Source organism: Marmota monax, unplaced genomic scaffold (assembly GCF_021218885.2).
Source record: "Marmota monax isolate L192 unplaced genomic scaffold, Marmota_monax_Labrador192_F-V1.1 WCK01_AAM20220418_F8-fsc00249, whole genome shotgun sequence".
NCBI lineage: Eukaryota > Metazoa > Chordata > Mammalia > Rodentia > Sciuridae > Marmota > Marmota monax.
The window spans coordinates 540,884-564,860 of NW_026694242.1; the positions used below are offsets into that span (position 1 = coordinate 540,884).

The 23,977-nt window shown below is 56.3% G+C and overlaps 2 protein-coding genes across 4 annotated transcripts in view; one reads left to right on the top strand and one right to left on the bottom strand.

The window, feature by feature from the left end:
• The first annotated feature begins 104 nt into the window (after positions 1–104).
• On the top strand, positions 105–22,258 carry Acad9 (acyl-CoA dehydrogenase family member 9). 2 transcript variants are annotated; one of them, XM_046466965.2, is made up of 18 exons: positions 105–310; positions 4,388–4,481; positions 6,679–6,780; positions 7,848–7,954; positions 9,356–9,456; positions 10,170–10,248; positions 11,034–11,208; positions 13,930–14,003; positions 15,280–15,359; positions 15,746–15,851; positions 16,366–16,485; positions 17,171–17,299; positions 18,456–18,535; positions 19,133–19,259; positions 19,453–19,530; positions 20,138–20,266; positions 20,913–20,985; positions 21,828–22,258. In XM_046466965.2, exons 1-18 carry the CDS (start codon positions 158–160, stop codon positions 21,926–21,928), a joined length of 1,908 nt encoding a protein of 635 aa, XP_046322921.1. In that variant the 5' UTR covers positions 105–157; the 3' UTR covers positions 21,929–22,258. The 2 variants fall into 2 exon arrangements, with proteins under 2 accessions (XP_046322921.1, XP_046322922.1); XM_046466966.2 differs by having other exon boundaries at positions 106–310; positions 15,280–15,355; positions 15,781–15,851.
• The window catches only part of Cfap92 (cilia and flagella associated protein 92 (putative)), a 43,062-nt gene continuing 39,464 nt past the window's right edge, over positions 20,380–23,977 (bottom strand). The window contains exon 17 of one of the 2 annotated variants that reach the window (XM_046466960.2): positions 20,380–20,636. The gene's annotated coding sequence lies outside the window, so the exon portion shown is untranslated. Of the gene's footprint in view, positions 23,815–23,977 lie in introns of both variants that reach the window. The other variant, XM_046466959.2, reaches the window with a different exon arrangement.

The window sequence follows — 23,977 nt, forward strand, 5'->3', positions numbered from 1 at the left end:
CAAGCGCAGCGGCTCTTGCGGGGGCGTGGCCACGCAAGCGTAGGGGCACCGGCGCGCCGGCGCGGGCCCATGGCGTCATCAAGCGGCGCGGGCTCTTGGCGTCCTCAGGCGGCGCGGAGCTGGAGGTGACAGAACTCCCTGAGCGGAGGAGGGCGGCATGAGCGGCTGCGCGCTCTTCCTGCGCCGGGCGGCGACGGCGGCGCGAGCCTGCCGGGCTCGGGTGGCCCTCAGCGCGAGCCGGCGCCCGCTGAGTACCAGTCCGCCGAGCCGGGCCTTCGCCAAGGAGCTCTTCCTGGGCAAAATCGAGAAGGTAAGGGAGCCCGGGCGGCCTCTGCGCGCTCGGCGGCTGGCTCCGGCGGCGCCCCGCACCTGCCCGACGGGCACCCCCGGGGGACGGCGCCCAGACTCCAGGTCCCCGAGGCCCGGGAGGGGGACCGCGCAGGGGGGAGGGCAGGGCCTTGCAGAGCCTTCTGCCGGGGCCTGTGCGGAGCCGCGTCTGGGCTCCCGGGCTCCGTTCGGCGGCTCAGCCCCGGCGCTCCCCGGGACCCTTGGGCTTCGCCCACCAGGTGCCTGTCCCACGCCGTCCCTGTCCGAGATCCCAGAGCCACAGCTGGGTCAGAGAGCCCTGGTTTTTTTTTTTTTTTTTTTTCCACCTTTTTCTGCGGCTTTAAAGTCAAGTCCTTTGACCGCCCCCCCCCCACTGGAGCGGGCGGTGTGCATGAGCCCCCGGGAGACAGGAAATGCAGAGTCCCCCGCTCTCTGCGACACTGAAGGGACACGGCTGAGCCCCCGGCTGTGATCCCACAGGCTGAGCGAGCACGAGGGTCACGAGGTGCAAGCCAGCCTCAGCAGCTCGGCGAGACCCTGTCGCTAAATAAAACACTCAAAAAAGGGCTTGAGGATGGGGACTCAAGGGTCGAGGGCCCCCCCCCCCGGGCTCAGTCCCCACAACCCAAAAGGGGAAAAAAAAAAAAAAGAAAAAGTGGTGACTTCAAGGCGAATTACTTTTGCTCCCTTGGACTGATGACTTTATTTCTCTGTCCCTTGGCACTTTACAAAGTAGGCGTGGCCACAGGGGTCACCTCATACTTCTTTGGGCTTAGTCAAAATGCGATCTGATCCTGTGCCCCGCAAAAATGTTATTCCCTGGCTCTAGATCGTTCTGTCCCAGGTGTCAGGACAAACCCTTAGGTAGATGGCATTACAGAGGCAGAAGGTGAGACTGGGACCAGGAGTGACCCACCCTGCTCGGAAGGGCAGAGCTAGCAGCTTTAAAATGAGAGAAACCATCTTCCCCCCAAAGGGGAAGTGGGTGTGTGGGTGCTTTGTCCTGGGGCTGTCTGACTCCCAGTTGCGCAATGAAGAAAAACTGGAATCTCTTAGTCCTCTTTCAGTCACTAAGCCACTGGCACCTTGTCCCCACCCCCACTTCATATCCGTGGTGCTTCCCAGAGAAGAACAGACAGATTGGAGGACACACTGACACAGAACAGTAGCCAGAGGAGAACTTTGACCCCTGCAGGTCACCCACCCGCCCGTCATGTGTGCCCACTACTCCTGACAATGGCCACTTCAGTCATTGCACACCAGCCTTCTCATCCACTCAAGGGTATTCATTTCCTTTCTCTTCCATATCGATTATTTTCTCTATTGAACCATTCAAGCTTTGTCCCTGACATCAAAGTCAGCCGTGACCTCCATGATGTCACATCTAAGGATCTATTCTCAGTCTTTCTCCTCCTAAGCCCACGGGTGGCCCCTGACACAGTTCAGTGCTCTGTCTCCTTGGCTGCACTCCATCCATCTACCTTCTGGAAACCAGTCTCTCCCAGTGTCCTGTGCTGGTTTCTTGGCTCCTTCACCTCTAGACGATCGCCCGTGGTTCCCACCAGCCTGATTGCAGTTGGCCTTTTCTAAGGTGCAGCATAAGAACACCTCTTTGCATCTATAATTACCCTCTTGATGGTCTAGTTTAGTGTCCTGGCTTTAAATGCCATCTATGTCCTCATGACTCAAACTTGCTTCTCCGGCCTCTATTTCTTTCCTCTATTCTAGACTTTTTTTGTCTACCTTTCTGCTCAGAAGCTCCATTTCAGGGCTGTAATGGGCATCTGTAATTAGGATATCTGCTGGGGTTTATTTATTTAGGTTTTGCCATCAGGAATTGAACTTACTCAGTGCTTACTCACAGAACCCCATCCCCAGCCCCTTTTTATATTTTATTTAGAAATAGGGTTTCACTGAGTTGCTTAGGGCCTCACTAAGTTGCTGAGGCTGGCCTCCACCTTGCGATCCTCCTGCCTCAGCCTCCTGAGCTGCTGGGATGACACGCATGCGCCACCACACTGGGCTGTATCTGGGAGTTTATTCCTGGTCCCCATGCAGTCCTGCACCTCCCACTAGCCCAATTTTTCCACAGCTAATAGAAAGGCTTTGCCAGTCTCCTGGCGTCACCTTTGATTCCTCTTATTCTCAGAGTTCACGAGTTTTCTGTACCTTCGGGTCCTCTTTAAACCCGACCGGTGTTAAGTACCTTCCCTTCATCGACCCTGAATCAGGCTGCCACCATCTGCACAGCATTCTGGGTCTTGAGCAGGTCTGTGGCACCACTTAAAACCTCAGAACAGGGACAGATCTTCCAGACCCTCAATCCAGGGATTAGCACACTGCCCTCAGTTGTCCTGCTGTCCCTGGGGGGACCACTGGGATAAATGGAAGGTCACCTGCCATGAGCAGCCTTGGCTTCCTGAGTCTTAACACGCTTGGCTTCTGTCTTAGGTGGCTGACGGGCAGGGCTTGCTGCTCTCTAAACTTGCAAACTCCCTCTGGGATGCCCCCCATTCCCTTCTGGTCTGATGGTGTCAACGTTTGCTCTTTCCCACCCCAGGACCTCCCTCCTGCAGCAGTGATCCTTTGCTGGTGGCTTTCAGGGGCCAGCCTGCCTTTTGTCCTCATCCCGAATCGATACCCCTCAGGACACACAAGGCCCAGAGGACCAGGGAGGCCGTGAACACAAATATGACCAGGGCACTTATGGCCTCTGTGTCCTCGTGGAAAGGGACAGCTTTGTGCTAAGGCTGCCCAGTGAGAGTCACCTGTGTGTTTCCTCTCTAGACCCCTGGATGACAGTGTCGTGAGGGGAGATCAGGGGTTCCCACCAGTTCAGCTGTCACTTTGGTTAGGGCCAAAACCCTGCAGTCCTGGGGCCAGAGAGGAGCAGACGGATTGGAGGACACACTGACACAGTTCAGTCAGGTGACTGATTCGAGGTGCAGGGTACAGGGAGGTGGAGGACTCGTCTGAAGTACCTCCTGGGTCACGAGGTGACCTGGGTCCCAAGAGGAAAGTCAGAGCTCCTGGCCCTGACTTATGGTTCCTCTTATTCTCATCATTCCTGTGTTTTCTGTCCCTTCTGGTGATCCATCCGGGCTAGGCCGCTGTGTGTCCAAAGCCACATCCTCATGTCATGGGAGCAGCCGAAGTGGGGACTGGAACCCGGAAGGCCCGTGGTGCAGGCCACTGCCAGATGAATTCAAAAGCCAGCAGGGCATCTTGGCCTCGTTGGCTGTTCACGGTGACAAATCAGAGCCTGGAAGCTAAGTCACTCTGTAGGCCACAGCTGTGGACAGGAGCAGAACCAGAATCAGACACTGAGATTTAGTTCCTGCATCTTGCAGCACACTTGACCTGTTTTGAATGTCCCAGGTGCTTTTGAAATGATCAGGATCATGTGAGATTAAAGTGAAATTGGCTCAGAGAGAGGCCTTGGAGTTGCACAACCAGGCCTCGCCCCGTGACCACACCCTGCACACCCTCAGCACAGGGAGCCTTGATCAGTCGCAAGAGGAATAGTGGGATCCTCCTCTCTGGCACAGTAAGCTCAGGGAGTCACTGGCAGTGGCAGGAGGGACAGCAGCTCTGGGGAGTCAGGCCTGGCAATCTCAGTGTGTTCTCCAATAGCAGCCTTTTGTTGAGGGGAGGGGGACCAGAGAATGAACCCAGAGGCCCTCGACCCCTGAGCCCCATCCCCAGCCCTATTTTGTATTTTATTTAGAGACAGGGTCTCCCTGAGCTGCTCAGGGCCTTGCTTTTGCTGAGGCTGGCCTCAAACTTGTGATCCTCCTGCCTCAGCCTCCCAAGCTGCTGGAATTCCTGGTGGCACACACCTGGAATCCCAGCAGCTCTGGAGGCTGAGGCAGGAGGATCACGACTTCAAAGCCAGCCTCAGCAATTTAGTGAGGCCCTGAGCAACTCAGTGAGACCCTGTCTCTAAATAAAACACAAAATAGGGTTGGGGATGGGGCTCAGGGGCTAAGTGCCCCTAGGTTCAATTGCCAATACCAAGTAATAATAATAATAATGCTTAGTAAATGTTTGTCATTTTTAGAAAGGAGTCTTCCCATTTCCAGAGGTTAGCCAAGATGAACTTAACGAAATCAATCAGTTTGTGGGACCCGTGGAAAAATTCTTCAATGAAGAAGGTAGGTGTGGTTTCCTCATCATTTCTCATTTTCCTTGTAAGAGTGATTGCATCAGTAGTTTTTCAAATATATATTTTAGTTGTTGGTGGGTTTTATTTTATTTATGTGTGGTGCTGAGAATCTAACCAGTGCCCCACGCATGCTAGGCAAGTGCTGTACCACTGAGCCACAGCCCCATCCCACATGGATATTTATATTAGGAGCAGCATCAGAATAAAGTTTCATTAATTCATAATACTTTGCTTTAGGGACCATACAAATTGCTGCTTTATTAAAAGCTACCAAGATTCAGGCTCAGTGCTGCACGCCTATAATCCCGTGGCTCAAGAGGCTGAGGCAGGAGGATCCCAAGTTGGAGGCCAGCCTCAGCAACTTAGCGAGACCTAACCAACTCAGTGAGATCCTGCCTCAAAATGAAATATATGAAAAAGGGCTGGGGATGTGGCTCAGTGGTTAAGTGCCCCTGGATTCAATCCCTGATACCAAAAAACAATAAAAATTAAAAAATAAACAGTAAAAAGTTTTTAATGTGGATAAAGTGCAAGTTTTTTCTTTGCTAGTTTGCGCTTTTTGGATCGTATATGGGAACACCACCAGGTCCATAACAATTTTCATCTGTCTTTTCTTTTCAAGTTCCGTAGTTAGATAACTCTTACATTTAGATCTGTGATGTGACCCAGGTTAATGAGGTCTGTGGCATGGGGTAGAAGTTTGAGGATGTCTTTTTGGGGGTTTTGAAACAATGGGACAATATCCAACTGTTCAGCTGCGCTTACTGTAAAGATTATTCTTTCCCCATTGAATTAACCAGACACCTCCATCAAAACTAGATGGACCATTTAGGTGTGGGTCTGTTTTGAATCCTACATTGATTGTCTCCTGTTCCCACAAACATCCCCTTGACCTATTTACTGGGCCTTCTAATAAGCTCAGAACTGGGCAGTGCTGGCCCTTCAGCTTGGCTGTCTTCTGAAGTCATGTGGACTCCAGGCCCTTTGGACTCCCAGGGAGTTTTAGAATCAGCCTTCTGTTCTCAGCATGCCTGCGGCATTGGCTGTGGTTTCAGAAAGTTCATGAATCAGCGTGATGGGGAACTGAGAGTACAGCATCTTGGCCTATCTCCCCCTTTATTTAGGTCATTTTATTTTCTCTTAGTGTTTTATGCGTGGGGTTTTTAGTGTGTAGGCCTCGAATAATTTGTGCCAAAAATTCTGGATGGGGGGGCTGGGGCTGGGGCTCAGTGGTAGAGCACTTGCCTAGCATGTGTGAGGCACTGGGTTTGATCCTCAGCACCACATAAAAATAAAGTTCATTGACAACTAAAAAATTTAAAAAAAAAGGGGGGGGGGGTTCTATGTGGCACACGCCTGCCATTATAGTGGCTCGGGAGGCTGAGGCAGGACAAAGCGATTCTCAGCAATAGTGAGGCCCTAAGCAGCTCAGTGAGACCCTGTCTCTAAGTTAAATGCAAAATAGGCTGGGGACGGGGCTCAGGGTTTGAGTGTCCCTGAGGTCGATCCCCAGTAACCCTCCGACACACATACAGAAAAGCATTACTGTAACACATAGGAAGGACACACTTTCTAATCCTGTGCTAGAGACTGTTCCCTTTTGCACTTGTGGGTGTGCGTGTTGATGGGGGATGGATGAATCGATGCTGATCAGACTGGAGGCTGAGGCAGGAGGATTGCTAATTGGAGGCCAACCTCAGCTTACCCTAAGCAATTCAGCGAGACCCTATCTCTAAATAAAGTATAAAAAGAGCTGGGGCTGGGGCTCAGCCTGCAGATTGTGGTGACACCGTGGAGGCTTTTGGACAGTGGGGTCGAGGGAGCCCCGGTCACTGCCTGGATGGGGATTGGCCTGGTGTTGCAGCCATACACCAGGAGTTGTGTGCCTCCGCCATCTCACATGGCTAAGGCACCAGGCGACCAGTGACCAGGTCAGCAGACAGCCACCTAGCCCTGCTGGCTTTACACCACAATTCTACAAACTACATCAAATCAAGTCAGTGATTCAGTGTGACCATCACTAGACAGTTTTGAGAATTTTCGAGAATCCTTCTAGAAATTTCGAGTAGTTTTGAGAAACTGCTGGCACTGGGGTCAGATGCTCTGCCAAAAGCATCTGCATCTCTTTCTCGGCATGAAGATGGCTTGCTCATATTTTGTTTCATCAAGACGTTTTCTTTTCTCAGTGGATTCTCAGAAAATTGACCGGGAGGGGAAAATCCCGGACGACACCCTGGAAAAGTTGAAAAGCCTGGGCCTCTTTGGAATGCAGGTCCCAGAAGAATATGGTAAGTGAAGGAGCCACCCCGGCTGGTGTGGCTCGTCAGGGTCACTCTGCATTTCCCTGAGAGGCTGCTGTTCTGAAGGTACACCACCTAGACCAAATGGTGGCCCTGGTACTTCGCCCTGCCTGTTCCCAGGCCTTGCTGGGGCAGCCTCCACCAGCCATAATAGAGGCTCTGCAGATGTGGGCGAGACAGGGCTCGGTGGTGCTTTAAGGATCAGGCACATTTCCGGGCTGCAGCGGGTCCTTTGCAGACGCACTGTTGAGTGTGTTTTACGAGTTAGACTTTCCACAGCCATCCATGGAAGACTGTCTTTCTGTTCTCTCCCCTGCCTGGCCTCTAGGGAGACCTTACTTCCTGCAGCAGAGGACAGGGGCTGTCAAATCTGTACCGTACTTTCCTGCTGGTCCCTAACCTAGATATGGTCCATGCTAAGACCAAGGTGAAAGTTGAGGTCAGATCAGCATTCAGACTGGGGATGTGGCTCAGTGGTGGAGCGCTTGCCTAGCATGTGTGAGGCACTGGGTTCGATTCTGAGCACTGTGTATCAATAAGTAAAAAATAAAAGTCCATTGACAACTAAAAAGTATTAAAAAGAAAAAGTTGGAGGCCACCCTCAGTAACTTAGCCAGTCTCAAAAAAAGTTTGTTTTTTTTTTTTTGAAAAAGTGGGGTGTAGCTCATAGGGGAGATACTTGCCCAATGTGTTTGAAGCCCTAGGTTTCATTATGATTTTTTTTTGTGGGGAACTGGGGATTGAACCTGGCACACTTGACTCCTGAGCCCCATCCCCGGCCCTTTTTCTATTTTATTTAGAGACAGGGTCTCACTGAGTTGCTCAGGGCCTCACTAAGTGGCTGAGGCTGGCCTCTAACTTTTGATCCTCCTGCCTCAGCCTCCTCGGCCTCTGGAATTGCAGACATGTGCCCCCACACCCGGTGTGGTTTTGTTTTTTTAATGGTGATCCAGTTTTACTTACATAATTCAAAAGAAATAAAAGGCAGTGAAACCTTTTGCCTTAATGGGAGGAGGTGGGCTGAACTGTGACTGACACTGGTCCCTCCCTCCTAGGTGGCCTGGGCCTCTCCAACACCATGTACGCTCGTCTAGGGGAGATCATCAGCCTAGATGGCTCCATCACCGTGACCTTGGCAGCTCACCAAGCCATCGGCCTCAAGGTCAGATGCTGGGGTTTCTCCCTGGGGCTCTCTGAAGGGGACAGGGGGCAGGGTCATGGTTGCCCCTGTGAGCAGGACATCAGGCCTGATACATCGAGGTCCTGGAAGGTGAGTCCACCTCCATGCCACTCGCTCTAGCCACTCTCAGGACTCGTGGTCACCATACGTGTGGCCTCTCCTTGGCCCATGTAGCAGTGACCCTCCGCTCATGCCATCCCTTCACACTAAACCCCCATCCTGCCTGCCCGGCTCTGACCCCTTCTTTGAGAACGAGGTGGAATGTTCTGCAGGCCAGGAGCGGGCTCCCTGGGCTGTCCCCCGCTGTGTGTGCACCTGACTCCTTACCCCACTGGGCCAGGCCCAGGGACACACAGGTCTCAGTGGCAGTCCCATGAGGGTTCCCTCTGCTCCGTGTAGACATCAGGGAAGAGACCCAGCCCAGCTGCCCTCCCCAGAGAGCAGGGGACCCTGGGGACACTGGCTGCGCATGGTCCCAGCCCTCCCACGTCTTCACCTCCCATTATCCAGAGCACCTGCTAGGAGGGGGCAGCCCCCACTTGGAGATCACAAAGTGGGGACTCAGAGGAGGGACAGTCCAGGCCCTAGGTGCCCTGCTGTGCAGGGGAAGGGTCGGGATGAAGGTCCCAGGGTCTAAGCCCAAAGCACTGCCCTGAGGCAGGTGCAGGAGGGGCCTCTCAGCAGCCGGCCCCCACCTACAGCCGTCAGCTCTGGGCACCTGCTGTCCTCTTTGGCAGGACATCAGCATTATCCTCACGAGGGACATCAGGACTCACTCTCGGCTCTTCACAATGGTGATTGTCAGGAACACAAGTGATATAATGTTAGCAAAGATATGGGGGAAAGGTTCATGCACACAGTGCTGGGAGTGCCAGTGGTGTCACCACTATGGAAAGCAGTCTGGAGACTTAGGAACCAGCCTAGGTGCCCCTCCACAGATAAATGGATAAAAGAAACGGTGGTCCATATACACAGTGGAATATTACACAGCCTTAAAGAAGGATGAAATTATGGCATTTGCCGATAATGGATGGAGCTAGAGACGATCATGCTGAGTGAAATCAGCCAGTCCCCAAAACCAAAGGCTGAGTGTCCTCTCTGATATGGGGACGCTGACCCACAATAAGGGGGGGACAGTAGTTCACTGGATGAGACTCCAGGGAGTGGAGGGAAGGGAGGGGAGGGGACTGGGAGAGACAGGGGAATGAATGGACGTCACTTTCCCATGTTCACAGAGGAACCCACGACCAGGGACAGCCCACAGCAGGTCCAGCCACAGGAATGGGAAGTCACACCCCGTGTAGGTGGGACATGGCAGGATGCACACTGCCGTCTTTTGTAGCCAAAAGGAACAAATAAAAAATGTCTGTGCGTTTCTTTTAGGGGATCATCTTGGTTGGCACCGAAGAACAGAAGGCCAAGTACCTGCCCAGACTGGCGTTGGGGGAGCACATCGCCGCCTTCTGCCTCACCGAGCCAGCCAGGTCGGCCCTCCCCTGAGCCGACTCCCACAGCCACGGGCCATGTCCAGAGCTCCCAGGGACAGAGGGCTGTTATCAGGAGTGGCTGACCTCATTCCGTCCCCACCTGAGGCCTCGCAGAGACTTGCAGCTGCTCTCTGGCCACTTCTCTTACCTCTGTCTAATTTCTTATTCCCAACGAGACCCATCAGCCTCTGTCACCCCAGTGTTTGTGACTGACAGTCCCCTTGGCCCTCAGGCATCCAAGCACCTTTCAGGACACGCGCGGTGCGTGCGGTGGGTCTCCATCTTCAGATTAGGAGCTGGAGGTTCCGTGGGGGGCGTCACACAGCTAGATAGGGACAGGGCTGGGTAGGACTCAAGTGTCTTGTGACCAGGCCACACCTAATGCTGCCTTCCTTTACTCGGGAACCTGGAACGGTCATCCAGAGACAGGATCTTGCTGAGTTGCTTAGGCCCTCGCTGAGTGGCTAAGGCTGGCCTCCACCTTGCGATCCTCCTGCCTCAGCCTCCCGAGCCACTGGGACGACAGACGTGCGCCACCACACGCAGCTTTAAAGCTGACCCTGTGTGTGGTCTGACCCTGTGTTTGGAGGCTGTGTCGCCTCCTGTGGACTTGACTCCTAAGACCCTCCATTTCCAGGCTCTCGGCCGACTCTGGTGTATTCCCAGGGTTCTTCTACCCACGTCTCACCCACGTCTCTCTGTCCCTGCAGTGGGAGTGACGCCGCCTCCATCCAGACCAGGGCCACGTTAACTGAAGACAAGAAGCACTACGTCCTCAATGGCTCCAAGGTACAGCCTCACCACCCCGCCCTGTCAGGTCTTGGTGGCCGCCTTCACTGCCACCACTGGGCCTCTTCCTGTGCTCAGGTCTGTGACCCTCTGGTGACTATCCAACAGGTGACTGCTCCTCCTTTTTCAGGAGCAGTGCTCAGTCCTCAAGTGGCTTGCACGGGTCTTCTGTCCCTCTGGTGACAGAGCCAGGCCTGGCCACAGTGTCCCTGATGCTGGACTCCCAGCTGCGCCCGGAGCCAGAATTCTTAGTTACATAGAATTTCATGCATCCGGAGGTCTGGGACAGTGCCTGTCCTTGACTGAGCACAGGCCATCAGGTCCCCTTTCACAGCTGGCTGGGTCTCTTCCATCAAGATGGCCTCTTGACTGCATCTGTCACAGTTCAAACACGGACCCCTAAGAGACAGAGAGCTGGGATACCATTATCGCTTTCTTACTATCTAGTCGCCATTCAGATTTCCCAAATTAGCTCATGCCTCTTGAATCAAGGTCGAAGTAAAGCACAGGCCTGTCTTCCCAGCAGCTCAGGAGGCTGAGGCAGGAGGATCGCAAGGAGGAGGATGAGGCAGGAGGATCGCACAGTGGAGGCCAGCCTCAGCAACTCAGCGAGACCCTGTCTCTAAATAAAATATAAAAAAGGCTGGGGACAGGGCTCAGGGGTCAAGCACCGCTGGGTTCAATCCCTGGTGCCAAAAAAAGATGAAAAGTTCCTTCGTTGGGGCCTCACAGGTGGTGGTAGAGCCGAGAGGAGTCTCTGAGGACCCCTTGCTCTCTGTCCTCAGGTCTGGATCACCAACGGGGGACTGGCCAACATCTTCACTGTGTTTGCCAAGACTGAGGTGGTCGATTCCGATGGCTCAGTAAAAGACAAGATGACAGCTTTCATAGTGGAAAGGGACTTTGGTGGCGTCACTAATGGGAAACCGGAGGATAAATTAGGCATTCGGGGCTCCAACAGTAAGTCGTGTGGGTGTCTATGTGTGTGTGTATGACAGTGTGTGTCTGGCCCTCTGCTCTGTCCAAATATCCAGGTAAATAAGATTTAAATCCTTATGGAGCCAGGTACGGAAGCACACACCTGTAATTCTAGTGAGTCAAGAGGCTGAGGCAGGAGGATCACAACTTTGAGGCCAGCCTCCACATTGAATTCTCAGCAATTAGCAAGACTCTGTCTCAAAATAGAAAGGACTTGGGGTGCAGCTTGGTACTCCCTGGGTTCAGTTCCCAGTCACAAATAAATAGTTTGGGCAGGAAGTCAACATTGTTGGTAGAAAGGCCATTGAAGACTTCCCTGGTGATAGGTGAGCTCCTGGAAATCACTCATTCGTTCTGCAGTCACCAGCTGGGCACCGCTCTGTGTGTTAAGCTTTGGTGGCTTCCAGAGGGATAAGGCCATCAGAGGAACAGAGATTACAAAGGCCGACAGCCAGTGTCCTGGGTAAGCCAGTGTGATGGCGCACACCTGTCATCCAAGAGGCTCGGGAGGCTGAGGCAGGAGGATCACAAGTTGGAGGCCAGCCTCAGCAACAGTGAGGCCCTGAGCAGCTCAGCGAGACCCTGTCTCTAAATAAAATACAAAATGGGGCTGGGAACAGGGCTCAGGGATCGAGTGCTCCTGGGTTCAATCTCTGGTACCAAAAGGAAAAAAAAGTGTCGTAGGTAAAATCCTCGGACAGGCCACCCCCTCGTTCGTGGCTGGAGCCTGTGTCCTCTCGCATCCCCTCCTGCCCTCCCAAGCCTGCCTGTTGTCCCTGCTGAGCGCCGTTGACTGGGGACAGGTGACCTTTGTTGTCCTGCACTCATCCACCCATCCTAGGGTCCTCCTGCCCCCTCTAGTGGAGGTCTCAGTGTGCCTCCTGGAGGGGACCGCATGTTCCCACGGGCACTCCTGGGCCCACCTCTGTGGGGACCCTGCCTTCCAGGTGGCAGAATCCCGCACAGCATCTCCCTGCCTGGGGCCCAGGGAGCCTGAGCTCCAGGGGAGCCCCCCGCACAGTCGCTGTGGGGCCGGGGACAGGCGGTGGAGGAAGGGGCTGCTCTCGGCCTCAGCTCGTCTGCACCTTGGCTTTGGGCTCAGGAAGTCGGAGGGCGCGGTTTTGTTCTCCCCTGTGGAAGCTGGAGGGAAATGAAGGGCCGCTGAGGCTCACCAGGGGAGTTTGACCACAGAGCCCTGTCCCCAGCCCTTTTTAAAACTATTTAGAGACAGGGCCTCGCTAAGTGGCTGAGGCTGGCCTCCACCTTGCGATCCTCCTGCCTCAGCCTCCCGAGCTGCTGGGATGACAGGCGTGGGCCACCGCGCCCAGCCTGAGTCCTGCTTTTATGTATGTAATGGATGATGCAGTAACTTAAATAATGATAATAATAATAATAATAATAGAAGGGAAATCCATCAAGTACAGCAAGTGGATCAGGGGAGGGAGGAGAAGGAGGAGAGGGAAGGTCCTAGATGAAGCAAATTATGTCACGCGCATGTCCAGCTGTGGCACAGGGAGTCCCAGTGTGAAGTATAATTATAAAACACCAGTTAAGAATTTTTTTAAAGGTCTTTATTAGTTATCGATGGACCTTTATTTATTTGTTTCTATGCGGTGCTGAGAATGGACCCCAGTGCCTCACACACGCTGGGCAAGTGCTCTGCCCCTGAGCCACCGCCCAGTCCCCTCCGCCACCTTCTCTCTAAAGACAGCCTGGCAGGTGCCTGGGGCCAGCTCTGCGGGGACCCCATGTCCACAAAAGTTAGGGTGGGGGGGGTGCTGCTGCTATTGAGCAGGGCCCACGAGAGAAGGCCGGTGGCACAGGTGACATCAGGGAGCCAGTGTCCTGCCCACGGGGGCCAGCAGTTTATAGTTTCATCTCCCTGACCAACACCCGAGCTCCACCAAGACAGGAGCTCTGCCCCGTCCTGTCCCTGCATGTCCTGAACTGCACAGGGACACCGCTCAGGGGACACCCGAATCTGAAATGAGTTAGCTTATTGCCCGGCCAGGGACACTTCTGCCACCCGCAGCGGCCTGTCACAGAAGTGCGCCAGGCTGTCTGTGGTCCAGTATTTAAGGAAGAAAACCACATCCTATGGAGTCTGTGAATAGCATGCAATTCTGTATTTTATTTAGAGACAGGGTCTCACCGAGTAGCTTAGGGCCTTGCTGAGTTCCTGAGGCTGGCCTCCACCTTGCAATCCTCCTGCCTCAGCCTCCTGATCCACTGGGATTGTTGTCCAGGATCCAGGGTTCAAGGGCTCAGAAAAGCAGTGAGCACAGCAAGTCGGACCCCACATCCTGGGTCCAAGTACGTTTGCAGATGGATGAAGCACAGAAAAACAAAGATTTTTTTAAATGTTTATTTCTTAGTTTTAGGTGGACACAATATCTTCATTTGACATTTATGTCGTGCTGAGGATCGAACCCAGTGCCCCTTGCATGTAGGCAAGCGCTCTGCCACTGAGCCACAACTCCAGCCACAAATTTTTAACAATTCTTAAAACAAAGATGGAGTCACTATGGCTCTACTTACTATTTTAGTAATGCATATTTCTTGATCTATAATCAATAAATTATCAATAACTTATCAATTGTGTGGATTGATCCAGATCTTAACAGAATGAGTGCACCACATGCCTGGGGTCTGGGGGACAGAGGTTTGCATTTGTCCACTAAAGTCTTACATTTCATATTTCAGCTTGTGAAGTCCATTTTGAAAACACCAAAGTCCCCGTGGAAAATGTCCTTGGAGAAGTTGGAGGTGGCTTTAAGGTGAGTAGCTGGTTGAGCCCCACGTGGTGGTCCCACTTTCCATCTTGTCCCTGCTCCTTGGTCCAAAAAAAAAAATGGGTGACCAGTCAAACGCAGATAAAGGAGTCTTTGCTTAGCCCTGGACTTCCTTCCTCGCAAGGCCTCCCTCATCCTGAGAAAGGGAAGGGACTCCTGTCCCCACTGGGCTCCAGAGACGCTAACACACAGCCCTCAATCTGGAGTCCCAGCCCCGACTGTTTGGATTTCTTCTTTTATTAAGAAGCAATTCCCATGACCTCAAATTTGCCACCGTAAGACACACACGTCTGTTGTCTTCAGCGTACTCAGGACACTGCGCAGCCGTCCCCTCTGACTGCAGGACACCAGGGCAATGTCACCAGAGTGATGCCATGTCTCGGGCCCCACCTTTCCCCTGTGCTCTGGGAACTACCTCTTGACTGCGCTTCAGGGCATCTGTCAGTTCGGGGGGGTTCCTAGAAGTGGAATCACACAGTAGGGGGTGTTTTTTTGAGGGGTCCCAGGGATTGAACCCAGGGGCCCTCGACCTCTGAGCCCCATCCTCAGCCCTTTTTATATTTTATTTAGAGACAGGGTCTTGCTGAGTTGCTTAGGGGCTTTTTAAGTCACTGAGGCTGGCCTCCACCTTGCGATCCTCCTGCCTCAGCCTCCTGAGCTGCTGGTGTGTCCCCGCCCCGGCCTCCTCCTATGTTTACAGCTATGCTCTTCAGTCCGGTTTTCAACAGCCCTCCCTGTCACTTGGCTGCTGCTTCTATTGATACAACCTTTTGACCACCCAAGAGGGAAAAGCCCTCCCAGCAGCCGCTCACTGTCACCTGGCCTTTGGTCACACTGAGACCTCTGGATTCACTGGAGTGTGCCATTCCGTTTCATGTTCAGGCTGAGGGCAGCAAGCACACTAGTAACCCAGAAAAATGTCAGAAGTCTCTTTTCCTCTGCGTATTAAAGCAATCATTTTTCACCAATCACCATGGCAACTTTTGTTTTTAAATCATCCTGCTGGGGCCAGGCGCAGTGGCGCAGCCTGTCATCCCAGCTACTCGGGAGGCTGAGGCAGGAGGATCTCAAGGTGGAGGCCAGCCTCAGCAAAAATGAGGCCCTGAGCAACTCAGCGAGACCCTGTCTCTAAATAAAGTACAAAATCGGGCTGGGGACGGGGCTCAGGGGTCAAGGGCCTCCCCCATAAAAAGAAGAACCCTCTTTGGGAAACAGGTGGGAGTGGTCTGTCCCCTCCTCCCTCACTGCCTGCTCCCCCCAGGTGGCCATGAACATCCTCAACAGCGGGCGCTTCAGCATGGGCAGCGTGGTGGCCGGGATGCTCAAGAAACTGATTGGTAGGTAAGTCAGGGCCGGGACCCTTGGTGGCACTGTCTGGCCCTGTTGACCCACTCTGACCTAAGAGCCTCCGCGTTCCCCGTGTCCCTCCTCTTATGTTGTCCAGCGACCTGCCTGGGCCCGTGCGCCTGTCCCTACGTGGACACCTTGAGATCACCTGGCCCAGGCAGGCCTCCACCTCCCCCTGGAGCGTCAGGGGACTCGAGACAGGGCCTCACTAAGTGGCTGAGGCTGGCCTCCACTTTGCGATCCTCCTGCCTCAGCCTCCTGAGTGGCTGGGGTGACGGGCGTGGGCCAGGGCGTCTGGCAGCACACACTTCTCTGCTAGTTCCTGCTGGGTATTGGAAGGTGACAGCAGGGACCTTTGGGAATCATTTTTGGCTACTCAGGAATGTGCTGCTGCTTTTTCACACCCCTTCTCCAGAACTGACTGCTGACTATGCCTGTACGCGGAAGCAGTTCAACAAGCGTCTTAGTGAATTTGGATTGATTCAGGTACCAGGGGCTGTGGTTTCGCCTGGTGGGTGTAGAAAGTGTGTCCCGTTGCTGTCTCCGTACTGCAGTGTCTTGTGGGTGATTTGGAGAGAACACGGGGTGAGGCCTCATTGGACAGAAGTCCCATTGATGAGCCTGGGCGGGGCTCTCCTGGGCAGCAGGGCCTCTGGCCTGGCCACCTTCTTTGTGGGTTTAACCAGGGATGGACCCCTTTTCCATCATGGAGCCCCATCCCCAGCCCTTTTTCTATTTTATTTAGAGACAGGGTCTCCCTGAGTTGCTTAGGGCCTCGCTAAGTTGCTGAGGCTGGCCTCCACCTTGCGATCCTCCTGCCTCAGCCTCCCAAGCTACTGGGATGACAGGTGCGCGCCACTGCACCTAGCTCAGATGACACCTTTTTTTTTTTTTTTAGTGCTGAGGATGGAACCCAGGGCCTCGCACATGCTAGGCCAGCGCCCTGCGCCCCAGCCCACCCTCAGATCCCTTCCTGATTGTGTCTTTCTGAACCTGCCAGGAGAAGTTCGCCCTGATGGCTCAGAAGGCTTACGTCATGGAAAGCATGGCCTACCTCACGGCGGGCATGCTCGACCAGCCCGAGCTGCCTGACTGCTCCGTGGAGGCAGCCATGGTGAAGGTAACCCTGTCACGGCCCAGAGCTGGCACGAGAGAGGGAGGCCCCTTCCCTGTACCCCACAGTGTCGCCCCCACTTTCTGTCTCCGTAGTCTATAGGTCAGCTCGTCCTTGGTCCAGCCCTGATGCTGTGGCCCTGTGGGAAGCTCTCCAGGGATAAGGAGGGCAGCCCTAGGGTGCGGCAGGAGCTGTAGCAAACAGTGTCCCAGGGTACTGACCTCTGCCTGGCCCTTGGTGGCCTGTACCCACAGGAGCCAGCACAGTCATCAGTCAGGGTACATAAAACAGCAGCCGGGCTCTCCTGAGAAGGGCGTCTTCTATTTTTGAGCTCATGGGCTCCTTGGTGGTGTCAGAATGTTTTTTCTGGAATGTTCCATAAGGTAGATCCCAGAGTTTCCGGATGCTTTTGTTTGGAGAGAGTCATTTTTAGCTATAATAAACAAGATGGCGGATGGCGGGCAGGCTGGGTGGGTGGCCCAGCAGGTACAAGGCCCTGGTCTCTGGAATTAATTGAGCTCTTTTTTAGGGTGTACGGGGGGTCCTGGGGATTGAACCCACTGAGCCCCGTCCCCAGCCCTTTTTATATCTTATTTAGAGACAGGGTCTCCCTGAGTGGCTTAGGGCCTCGCTAAGTGGCTGAGGCTGGCCCCAAGAGCCCCTGTGCTGACGTCACCCTGGTCTGTGGCAGGTGTTCAGCTCTGAGAGCGCCTGGCAGTGCGTCAGCGAGGCGCTGCAGATCCTGGGGGGCTCGGGGTACATGAAGGACTACCCCTACGAGCGCATGCTGCGTGACGCCCGCATCCTCCTCATCTTCGAGGTGAGAGCCGTCCAGCCATGTCCCCAGGAGCCCTGCTTACGCCCCCTCCCCCCTCGCTGCCTCCTTGGACCTGGGAAGTGCTACTGAGGGCCCAGCCACAGCCACAGGGCCCAGGACAGGCCGTGGCCTCCCGTGGAACCTCCTACCCCCGCGTGGCCCAGGGTAGAGGCTGGGGGAGGCCGAGCAGCCGGCTCAGGCCTGAGCCCAGGGTCCCTTGGGACCTCTTTGTGGGTCTTCGCCAAGCTCCCTCCAACACACGGTGTGGGACAGACACTTTGTGGAGACCTGGGCTCTGGTCCCAGCTCTAGGGTCAGCTTAGTGACCTCCAGACCGGGCCAGGGCCAGGCCAGAGACAACCTTGGTGTCCCCGGATGCCCGAGGAGGGTGCGTGGTCCCCGTGCGGTGGAAGACACATCCTCCCGAGGAGTTGGGTCCTGTGAAGCAGGTGCCCCTGGCCCTTGGGGACAAGGTGGCTTTATGAGGGTTAGAGAGGGGCAGTTTGGGCCAAGAAGCAGGGAAATAGAACGTGCCAGGCCCACCCAGGACCTTCAGGGTGAGCCCGGGTGGTGGAAAGAGCAAGAGAGAGCAAGGAGATCTTTCTAGAAGCACCAGCCACTCCTCCCCCCGTGGCCTGGCTCAGATGGTGGCCTTGGGAAGGGGTCAGGGACAGTGGGGACATGATGACCGAGGTCTGGAGCCGTCGAGGGTCGCAGGTGGGAGGATCCAGGGACTGTCTCAGGGCCCAGGAGACCCCAGGCCAGGGCTGTGCCCGCCAGGAGGGACCTGGGCACAAAGGTGGCACCCAGCCATCGGCAGCCTCCTTGACGAGTCTGGCCTCAGCCCAGAGCCAGCGGACTGTGTCCCTTGTGTCCAGTTCTTCCTGTGCCCCCGGCACCCGGGAGAGCTGGGGTATTTTGGTCACGGAGTCTGGTGACCCCACGAGGCTGGCCAGGGGAGGCGCTGGTCCCCTTGAGAGGTCATGCCAACTGTCTGCCATGGGCACCTCCCTGTGCACCTGCCTCCTGTCCCCTGCTCGGGGTGCCACCGAGGTGGAAGCCACTGCTGCGGGCGGTGGGCGCTGCCTGGCCTGCCAACCCCGGAGCCCTGCTGGGCCACCTCCTGGCACAGCTGGTGACCTCCACCCCACTGGCCACAGGGCACCAACGAGATTCTCCGGATGTTCATCGCCCTCACGGGCCTGCAGCACGCCGGCCGCATCCTGACCGAGAGGATCCAGTAGGTGACATTCCCACGGTGGCTTCTAGGGCCCTGCCTGGCCAGCAGAGAGCAGAGGGAAGGGCTGCCCGGTCCTGGGACAGCCTTGCCGGGCCAAGGAAGCCAGGCCGGGGCCGGTCCTCCGGCCGGGGGACAGAGGCCTGCCCTAGCGTCACACAGCCCTCGGTCCCCAAGCACCATCCACCTCCAACAGGCAGCCCTGTCACCACCCCGGGGGTGGCCAGCATTTCAGAAACTGAGGAGAGAGGCTGTCCTCAAGGCCAGCAAGAGGCCAGTTCCTCTGCTGTCGCCTCTCCTGCCCCATCTTGCCCTGGTCCCAGGTGGCAACCTTCAGAGCCCTGTGAAGCCCGAGTCCGGGCTGCAGATGGCACTTGGCAGCCTCCTTCGCTGGGGGACCTCCTTGGAGAAGATGGCCACAGGCACAGGCCCCATGAGGGGCCCACCTGCCCTCTGCAGGCCCAGAGTCGCCCTGGGCCCAGGAGCCCCGCATGTCTTGCTGGGGTGGGCGACAGGGCCCTGGGGTGCGCGGGGGGCTGTGATGGTGGCAGCAAGGGCCAGTGTCGGGGCTCAGGTCCTGGGACCTTGAACTCCCTGCAGTGAACTTAAACGGGGCAACGTGACCACCATCATGGAGACCGTTGGCCGGAGGATTCGGGACTCTCTGGGCCGAACCGTGGACCTGGGGCTGACGGGCAACCTTGGAGTGGTCCACCCCAGCCTTGGGGTGAGTAGGCCCAGCAAGTGGACCCGCATGGGGACGCCCAGCCACAGGGTCCCATGCGGAGGGTGTGCTAGGGCTGTGGGTTCCTGCTGGTGCCCCGTGGGCCCTGGAGCGCTGGGCTGTGTGCTGTCACATGGGACAGGACTGGGCCCAGTGGGGAATGGGCGCCCAGCCTTGCCGTGTCCTGTGGCCACAGGAGAGTGCCAACAAACTCGAGGAGAACGTGTACTACTTTGGCCGCACCGTGGAGAACCTGCTGCTTCGCTTTGGAAAGGTGAGCAGGCCCTGCCGGCCAGGGGCACAGCAGCCAGGTGGCCAGCAGCCACCTTTAGGACTATGCCTGGGACAGACACCTTGGTCACTCTGAACAGGGGCAGTCACCTGGCTTCGCCTGCACCTGGGAACGCCTGCTGGGTGTGTTTTCTCAGGGCACCTTCTAGATGGAGACAGGCCCCCTGGAATGAGGGGAGGGGACAGGCTATCTGCCTGGCCTGAGTCCACGGGGTGACCCTACGTGCTCCTGAAGGTGACCTGAGCACACCGAGCCCTGGGACCTGGGCTTGCCTTACACCTGCCCAAGTGCAGACAGGACAAAGAGAAGGGAAAACCAGGCCGGGCGGGTGGCCCCTGCCTGTCATCCCAGCGGCTCAGGAGGCTGAGGCAGGAGGATCACAAGGTGGAGGCCGGCCTCAACAACAGCAAGGCCCTGAGCAACTCAGCGAGACCCTGTCTCTAAACAAAATATGAAAGGGGCTGGGGATGGGGCTCAGGGGTCAAGTGTCCCTGTGTTCAATCCCTGGGACCAAAAAAAAAAGAGGTGTGTCGGGGGGGCAGGGCCAGGGGACCAGGTGGCTGGCCTCCACGCTGAGCCTCGTCCACAGACGGTCGTGGAGGAGCAGCTGGTGCTGAAGCGGGTGGCCAACGTCCTCATCAACCTGTACGGCATGGTGGCCGTGCTGTCCCGGGCCAGCCGCTCCATCCGCATCGGACTCCGGAACCACGACCATGAGGTGAGCCCGCCCTGGCCCCATGCAGCAAGCCAGGCTGGACAGTCCAGCAGCTGGCCCTGCTGACAGAACACGCGCAGGTGGCAGTCGCACGGCTGGGACTTGTGAGCCAGGCCTTTGGTCCTGCTGCACTTTAATGAAGCCGGTGGCTGGGGAAGCCCAGGCCCGGGTGACGCAGCCCCAAGGGACTTCTGGGACAAGAGGGCCGGGTGAGCCGGGGCCCATGGCGCGTGCAGGCGGTCACTGGAAGAGGCCGAGGTTCTGAGGTGCACCAGGGTGCCACTCGGGAGGCTGGGCAGCTTTGCCATACTGTGGCCACAGGACAGTCCTTGCCGCCCAGGAAACCGGCCATGCGCCGTCTTTGGTCCCTTACCTAAGAGAAGAAAGGGGCGAAGTGACCGGTCCACCTGCGTGCCACGTGCGCGCTGGCCCAGGGCACGCGTGGAATGGTCAGTGGGGTGGCCGTCCACCTCATGGGGGAGGGAGCGCACGTCTCAGAGGCTGAGGAGCCCACTCTAGGGGACAGAGTGGCTAGGGGTCAGGGCTGGAACTGGAACTCTTGAGCCAGGCCTGTGGGCCCAGGTGGGCCAAGGGCTGGGTCAGCTCCAGGACCCTAAGCAGCCATCCTCTCTGACCCCGGCCCCCACAGATCCTCTTGGCCAACATGTTCTGCACGGAGGCCTACGTCCAGAACCTCTTCAGCCTGTCTCAGCTGGACAAGTGTAAGTGGGGACAGGAGGGGTTCCAGGCCTAGTCTGTGCCCGTGGCCTCCTGCCATCTAGAGACCGGCCGAGACGCACCTGCCCCAGTGCCCAGCCCTGTCCTGGTACCTGCCCAGAGGAGGTCACGAGGACATAGCTTTATACAGGCCTCCGCCCTCACGGATGCCCCTCGGTGCCTGCTGCCCTGAGTGCCTGGCCACCTCCCTCCCCCTGGGCCACAGCGTGGAATGTGTTACTCAGGGTCTCCTCCGACCCTCATGGTCCTGTAGGCTGCGGGCTCTGGATCAGTGTCAGGTGTGTTGTCGATGGCAAGGACACTGGCCAGTGACGTCTCGTGGTTCCTGGTGCTGGCGGCCAGCCAGGCTCGCCCCAGGGCTGCCAAATGCGACCGAAGTTGGATGATGAAACAATTTCTCCTCCATTTGGTCATTTCCTGATCAGGATCTTCTCCCCACTCCTAGCCCCTTACAGTCTGGGCATTTTAAATAGGATAAGCCAAGCACGGTGGCCCACACCTGTCACCCCAGCAGCTCAGGAGGCTGAGGCAGGAGGATCAGAAGGTGGAGGCCAGCCTCAGCCAAAGCAAGGCCCCAAGCAACTCGGGGAGACCCTGTCTCTAAATAAAATACAAATAGGGCTGCGGAGGTGGCTCAGGGGTCAAGGGCCCTTGGGTTCAGTTCCCAGTGCCAAAAAAAGACTGGGACAAGCCCTTTTTAATTCAGCACGAAGCCTCTCCCCCTCCCCTGAGCTGCACAGTGGGGGGTTGAGAACACACCCCCCCCCAGCCCTGTTTGTGTCGTCACAGGGCAGAAGGGTCACCCCGTCCCTCTCTTCCCTCCCAGATGCTCCAGAGAACCTGGATGAGCAGATTAAGAAAGTGTCCAGGGAGATCCTCGAGAAGCGGACCTACATCTGCGCCCACCCTCTGGAGAGGACGTCCTGACGCTGGGACAGTGTCCCTGCCCCCGGGCCTCAGCTGACACTAGAGGACCCGCCTTTCAGAAGGTGGAGAACTGCAGGAGGCCACACCGCAGCTCCTGAGCAGAGACAGGGAAGAGAATCGCCGTCACCGTGTGGCCATTGTGCTGGTGGTTGGGGACATGCTGGTGGCAGGAAGCTCGCGGGCATCCGAGGCTCGGGCAGCCATTGCTACCAAGCCACAGGGTCAAGCAACAGCTGGGAAACAGCGCCCTTGTCACCTCCAAGTAGGAGGCACATGCTGGGGAGTGTTCAACAGAAAGGAATATAAATGTCACAGTCGGTGTCCCCTCTGGCCTTGAGTCACCTCGTTCTTCAGAGCCAGCCTTTAAGGGACACCAGCTTGATCCTGAGAGCCACCCTTTGGCAGTGGCTTCTGAGCCCTTTGTCCTCACTCACCCCATGAGAAGAGGGCCCCAAACACCAGAGGGCAGGCAGGGCCTGGTCCCTGACCTCAGGGCTCCACAAGTGTCCCTTCTCTTGGGTCCTTCTGGTGGCCGCAGCGGGACCTCATGCCCACGCAGGGCTTCTCAGTGTCTTTGCAAGGACCGGCCTCCCTCCCTGAAGAGGGTGAGGGGCGTCTGTAGGTGGCCTCAACAGGCCTCTGTGTTTCCCTTGGCCGCCATCTGGTAGCGCCTGCAAGCCATGCGGGGTCCCGTGCTTCACCTGGTGGCCTTTAAGCTCCTGTCACCCCTGGGTGACTTGGGGCTTCAAGTCTCCCTGTGCTGTGAGGGTGGGTGGTCCCCAAGAAGAGTGGAAATGCAGAGCGCCCAGGGCTCCGTGGGCCAAGCTGGGGCTGGGGCGTTCTTCCAGTTTGGGTGACTAAATAAGTCTTGTGACTTTGGTACCAAGGATTAAACTCAAGGTCACTTAACCCCTGAGCCCCGTCCCCAGCTGTTTTTATATTTTATCTAGAGACAGGGTCTCGCTGAGTTGTTCAGGGCCTCACTTTTGCTGATGCTGGCCTCCATCTTGTGATCCTCCTGCCTCAGCCTCCCAAGCCACTGGGATGACAGGCATGCCCCACCGCGCCCTGCTGAAACCTAAATTTCTTGTTCAGTTTTGTTTTCCCAGCTTGTATTTAGTGATGGCAAAGAGACCTTGGGCACAAAATGGAGAGTGCACAGTGCCAGGGACAGGAGGCTGCACAGAGTTCCTTTGAACAGGAGAAACTTGGAAAGGGCCGTAGACATCCCCCCACTGCTGGGCCCTGAGGGCTCCTGTTGGTGGCGCCAGTTCTCTGCTCACCCCGTGGGGCTTCAGAGGCGTAGCCACAGTCTAGGTCCCCCTTCTCACTTCACAGGTTCTGATGTTTCTTGAACTTGATGCAGCAGGGGAGAGGCCACTCCAGCCTCCATTTCTCAGTCGCCTTTTTTACTTTTGGGAAGGCTGCCCATGGAGCCATGTGGACAGGCCTCATGTTCCCACACTGGCCGACTCTCCTCCAAACTCCGAAGGCCCAGGGCTTACCTGGGAGGGAAGGAGCCAAGTCCAGGCACCAGGAGACAGTGGCCTTCTTGCCGGGTCGCTGGGACCTGCTCAGAGCTCTTGTGTTTCGGGCTTGCCGAGCTAGCTCCCCGGAGGAAGTTTTTCTGGCCAACTTGTGGCTCGATAAACTCCTCTGTCCCTCCTCAAACAAACTTCTGTCTCTGCCAACCAACAAATTTGGGTTCTGTGTTTCAGTGGTGCCTTTCAATGATGATGAGGCCACTCTTCCGAAACAGGGAGGCCAGGCATGGGGAGCGCAGGCCTGTCATCCCAGTGGCTCTGGAGGCTGAGGCGGGAGGATCGCAAGGTGGAGGCCAGCCTCAGCAAAAGTGAGGCCCTGAACAACTCAGCGAGACCCTGTCTCTAAATAAAACACAAAGTAGGGCTGGGGATGGGGCTCCATGGTGGAGGGCCTCTGAGTTCAATCCCTGGCACACATCCCCCCCCAAAAAAAATCCACAAACGAGATGAAGGACTTGGGGGGACTGGTGGGGCTAGTCCCGTGCTCCTTCCCTCTCTTCCCCAC

Coding starts and splice junctions, on each gene's coding strand:
- Acad9 (XM_046466965.2), top strand. CDS start 158: ATGAGCGGCTGCGCGCTCTTCCTGCGCCGGGCGGCGACGGCGGCGCGA. Junction 16,486..17,170: donor TGGAGGCAGCCATGGTGAAG/GTAACCCTGTCA, acceptor GGTCTGTGGCAG/GTGTTCAGCTCTGAGAGCGC. Junction 19,531..20,137: donor TGCTGCTTCGCTTTGGAAAG/GTGAGCAGGCCC, acceptor CCTCGTCCACAG/ACGGTCGTGGAGGAGCAGCT.